The sequence below is a fragment of the Otolemur garnettii genome, unplaced genomic scaffold (assembly GCF_000181295.1).
Source record: "Otolemur garnettii isolate 467f Iridium unplaced genomic scaffold, OtoGar3 scaffold00112, whole genome shotgun sequence".
Lineage (NCBI taxonomy): Eukaryota > Metazoa > Chordata > Mammalia > Primates > Galagidae > Otolemur > Otolemur garnettii.
The window spans coordinates 1,642,019-1,646,884 of NW_003852507.1; the positions used below are offsets into that span (position 1 = coordinate 1,642,019).

General features: G+C 45.3%; 1 protein-coding gene across 4 annotated transcripts in view; it reads left to right on the forward strand.

The window, feature by feature from the left end:
* The window catches only part of KIAA0100 (KIAA0100 ortholog), a 37,707-nt gene that overhangs the window by 30,709 nt on the left and 2,132 nt on the right, over window positions 1-4,866 (forward strand). For all 4 annotated transcript variants that reach the window (XM_023517487.1, XM_023517488.1, XM_012809755.2 and 1 more), the window contains 7 exons: window positions 139-294; window positions 376-497; window positions 2,238-2,418; window positions 3,832-3,918; window positions 4,154-4,264; window positions 4,386-4,521; window positions 4,630-4,760. In XM_023517487.1, the coding sequence (XP_023373255.1) occupies window positions 139-294; window positions 376-497; window positions 2,238-2,418; window positions 3,832-3,918; window positions 4,154-4,264; window positions 4,386-4,521; window positions 4,630-4,760 (924 nt within the window). The remainder of the gene's footprint in view (window positions 1-138; window positions 295-375; window positions 498-2,237; window positions 2,419-3,831; window positions 3,919-4,153; window positions 4,265-4,385; window positions 4,522-4,629; window positions 4,761-4,866) is intronic.

Genomic DNA, 4,866 nt, shown 5'->3' on the forward strand with positions numbered 1-4,866 from the left:
TGTCTCAAAAAAAAAAAAAAAAAAAAAAAATTAGATATGCAGAAGAGTATCCCATTTCTTGTTTCTTTGTCTATTTCACTTTACTACAAGACTTGTCTATTTAAAAAATCTTACTGATATCCCTTTCTATTCCTTTAGGAACATAGTGAGAAGAAGCAGCGGGTCAGGTTCCAGCTTGAGATCTCTAGCAATCCTGAGGAGCAGCGCAGTAGCATATTACACTTACAGGAGGCTGTGCGGCAGCATGTAGCTCAGATACGACAGCTGGAGAAGCAGATGTATTCTATCATGAAGGTAGTTACTGCAAGTAGTCTGAGGACCAGGTCTCCTAGGACAAGGGAGATTTCCTCATTTTCTCTTATCCTGGTTCCCTAGTCTTTGCAGGATGATAGCAAGAATGAGAACCTGCTTGACCTGAACCAAAAGCTTCAGTTGCAGCTAAACCAGGAGAAGGCCAACCTGCAGCTGGAAAGTGAAGAGCTTAATATCCTCATCAGGTGCCCCAGCATCCTTTCCCTGTCCTTTCTAGTACCCCAGCTCGAGGTGGTTTCTCTTCCTTGCCCATTTTCTGACATTCTTTAGGTCTCATACGCATTATCAAAGGCTGATGTAGGAGTAGATTCAGGCATCTCTTCCCGAATGAGTGTTACTGGACTTGGCCAGAGAGGTTGAGAATGTGAGAGTCCTTCCTTTGGTTCCTCAGAAGAGCACCACCTAGGAAAGGCTCTGCTGTAAGAAAAATGGATAGTTGGAAAAGATCACTTTTGTGGCCTTGACCTTGATGCACTTGAACTGAAAGTACCTTGATTAATACACAATTGTGGATAAAATCATAGGGGTTATTAGTGGGAAAAAGACTATTAAGAAGCTATAGAAAGCCAGACATGGTGGCATGTACCTATAGTTTTCAGCTACTCAAGTTTGAGGTAGGAGGACTGCTTGAGGCCAGGAGTTTAAGGCTGTAGTGGGCTGTACTCAGGTCTATGAAGAGCCATTGCCCTCCAGCCTCAACAACATAGCAAGACTCCCACTCTCTTTTTTTTTTTTAGAAAAAAGTATAGGGCACAGAGCTTATGTCTATAATCCCAGCACTTTGAGATGCTGAGGTGGGATGATCACTTGAGACAAGGAGTTTGAGACCAGCTTGGGTACCATAGCAAGACCCCATCTCTTACAAAAAAAAAAAAATGGTAGCCTGGCATGGTGGCATGTGCTTGTAGTCCTGGCTACTTGGGAGGTTGAGGCAGTAGGATCACTGAGCCCAGGAGTTTGACGTTGCAGTGAGCTGTGGTCGTGCCATGTACTTTAACCTGGGTGACAGAGCAAGACCCTGTCTCTGAAAGAAAAAAAAAAAAGAAGAAGGGCTGGTCATGGTGGCTCATGCCTATAATCCTAGCACTCTGGGAGGCCAACGCAGGTGGGTTGCCTAAGCTCACAGGTTCCAGGCCAGTCTGAGCTAGAGCAAGGCCCCGTCTCTAAAAAAATAGCTGGGCGTTTGGCAGGCACCTATAGTCCCAGCTACTTCGGAGGTTGAGGCAAGAGAATGGCTTGAGCCCAGGAATCTGAGGTTTCTGTGAGCTATGACGGCACAACATTCTACCAAGGGTGATAAAGTGAGACTCCATCTCTAAAAAAAAAGGGGGTGGGGGTAGGCGTGGTGGCTCCCCGCCTCCAATCTGAAAACTATGGGAAGCTGAGGCAGGTTCCCAGGCAGAAGTGCTTTAGAGCTCCAGAGTTTGAGACCAGCCATCGAACTAAAGATGGGATTTGTGCTCCTATGACCTAGGGTGTTCGGAGGAGTAAATCCAGTGAAACACTTTAGAGACTAGCTAACCTATACTAGTTTAATCTCTGGATTTACCTCCTGTATCAATCTAGAGCAGTGGTCCCCAACCTTTTCAGCACCAGGGCCAGTTTCATGGAAGACAATTTTTTCATGGATGGGGGTATGCATAGCTCAGGCAGTAATATGGGAGTAATGGGGAGCAGCTGGCAGTTACAAATCTGCTGCTCACTTCCTGCTGTGGAGCCCAGTTCCTACATTTTGTGGAGGGGGAGGAGGAAGCACAAGGGTTTGGGAGGATGAGGCAGTGCTGTGTCACTGGGCTCCTAACAGGCCATGGACTGATGCCATTCTGTAGACCAGAGGTTGGGGGGCTGCATCTAGAGCATTCCACCCTACCCCCAACCCATGTGCTGTTTTCCTTACTGGCTTTGGTGCCCCTGTCCACTTACAGGTGTTTCAAGGATTTCCAACTGCAGCGGGCCAACAAGATGGAGCTGCGAAAGCAGCAAGAAGACGTGAGTGTGGTCCGGCGTACTGAGTTTTACTTTGCTCAGGCACGCTGGCGCTTGACAGAGGAAGATGGACAGCTGGGAATTGCTGAACTAGAGCTGCAGAGATTCCTCTACAGCAAGGTATCTGGGGTATACTTACCATACAAAGGCATTGACCTATCTTAGGAGTCGAACTCTCAAAAGGTAAACAAAAAGGGGCTAATTACTATGTGATTTTTTTTTTCTTTTCTTTTCTTTTTTTTTGAGACAGAGTCTCACTATGTTGCCCTCGGTAGAGTGCTGTGGCATCACAACTCCCAGCAACCTCAAAGTCTTGGGCTAAGTGATTCTCTTGCCTCAGCCTCCGCCCACCACAACACCAAGCCATTTTTTGGTTGTAGTTGTCATTGTTGTTCTGCAGGTCTGGCCTGGGTTTGAACCCACCAGCCCTGGTATATTTGGCTGGCACCCTGGCCTGTAAGCTGCAGGTGCCGAGCCTCTTTTTATATTTTTTTGTGACAGAGTCTCAAGCTGTTGCCCTGGGTAGAGTGCCATGGTATCATAGTTCACAGCAAGCTCCAACTCGAGCTGAAGCAATCCTCTTGCCTCAGTTTTTCTATTTTTAGTAGAGATGGGAGTCTCACTTTTTGCTCAGGCTGGTCTTGCACCTGTAAGCGCAAGCTATCCACTGCTTCGGCCTTCCAGAGTGCTAGGATTACAGGCATGAGCCACCGCGCTCATCTACTATGTGATTATTAATGATGGTCATGATTAAGAACATGAGCAAAGCTTCCTTAGACACACGTGTTTGTAATATTAAATGATACAGATACAGATGATTTTGATCAAATGCTTCTCTCACTGATGAGGATTATCTACCCCTAGAAGTATAGAGGGGAAGAGGGGCCTAGAGGAAAGTAATTTTCCAAGTCCAAATTAGAATAGAGGCATTCTAATACTGGCATTCAGCTTACTGTAATTACCTCTTCACATGGGAGAGAGAACATTTATTGATTACTTTTTTTTTTTTGAGACAATTTTATTTGTCGTCCTTGGAAGAGTGCCATAGCATCACTCACAGCAACCTCAAATTCTTAGGCTCAAGTGATTCTCTTGCCTTAGTCTCTCAAATAGCTGGCACTGTAGGTGTCTGCCTGGCTATTTTTAGAGATGTGATTTCACTGTGGCTCAGACTGGTCTCAAACCTGTGAGCTTAGGCATTTCACCCTCATTGGTCTCCCAGAGTGCTAGGATTATAGGTGTGAGCCACCGTGCCCAGCCTTTATTTATTACTTCCTTTTGCGAAAGATGTTTGGAGATGAATGAGAACATTTTTTAATGTCACAATGACTAAGAAGTACTGTAGCATTTAGTGCCCTAGCCAAAGGTACCCATGAGAAATGCTGGATTAAAAAGTGTTTTGTTTGTATGAGACTGAAGGAGTTTCCAGAGGTTGGGATTTAGGTTTATGGAGAACCTGAAAACAAACAGTATACATAGCAGTTCTTTAGCAAGTTACTGAGCAATTTATAGGTGTAAAATTTGTCTTTCTAGGTGAATAAGTCTGATGATACAGCAGAGCATCTTTTGGAGTTGGGCTGGTTCACTATGAACAACCTCCTCCCCAATGCTGTCTATAAGGCAAGTCTTATTCCCCTGTTCTTAACCCATTCACATGTTTCTTAGCACAGGACATTTATAATGGCCCTTCCGCATAAACCTCCTCTGGGAAACAATGTGGTGATATGAGATGGTGAACACTTGCCCAGCTTAGCCAGACTATTCTTTCTCTTCTCATTCTGCAAGGGATTTGTGGGTTGACTTATGGTAGGGAGAACATTGAGTTGGGGCCTATTATTTACTCTTTATCCTACAGGTAGTGCTCCGACCCCAGAGCTCCTGCCAATCTGGGCGACAGCTGGCCCTCCGCCTCTTCAGCAAAGTCCGGCCCCCTGTTGGGGGAATCTCTGTGAAGGAGCATTTTGAGGTTAGTAAATAGTCCCTTGGTGACCCAGAAACAAAGGACAATCAAAGGCTAGACATGTATTGTGCTATATAAGGGGTAGGTAAACTGAAGGCTTTATTGCTTCAACTTTTTTCTACTTTAGGTAAATGTGGTACCTCTCACCATCCAGCTAACACACCAGTTCTTTCATAGAATGATGGGTTTTTTCTTTCCTGGACGAAGTGTGGATGATGACGAAGTTGGTGATGAAGAGGATAAATCCAAACTGGTGACTACTGGTGAGAACTTTTAAGGTGGAGCACCAGAAGAATGGGGTGGCAGCCCCACAGACAGCTGAAGCTTCAGAATGAAGATGGATGACACTTACTATGCTTGCTTTTTCATAGGAATACCAGTGGTGAAGCCTCGGCAGCTAATTGCAACAGATGATGCAGTACCACTGGGCTCTGGGAAGGGTGTAGCACAGGGCCTGACTCGGAGTTCTGGGGTCAGAAGGTCATTTCGAAAATCACCTGAGGTACTAAACATGCCCCTGATGTTAGAAAAATGGCAGAGTCCTTAGGTATTCAGTTTGACATTGCTGGGGATTTCTTATTCCCTTTCAGTTTACTCTTTTTTTTTTG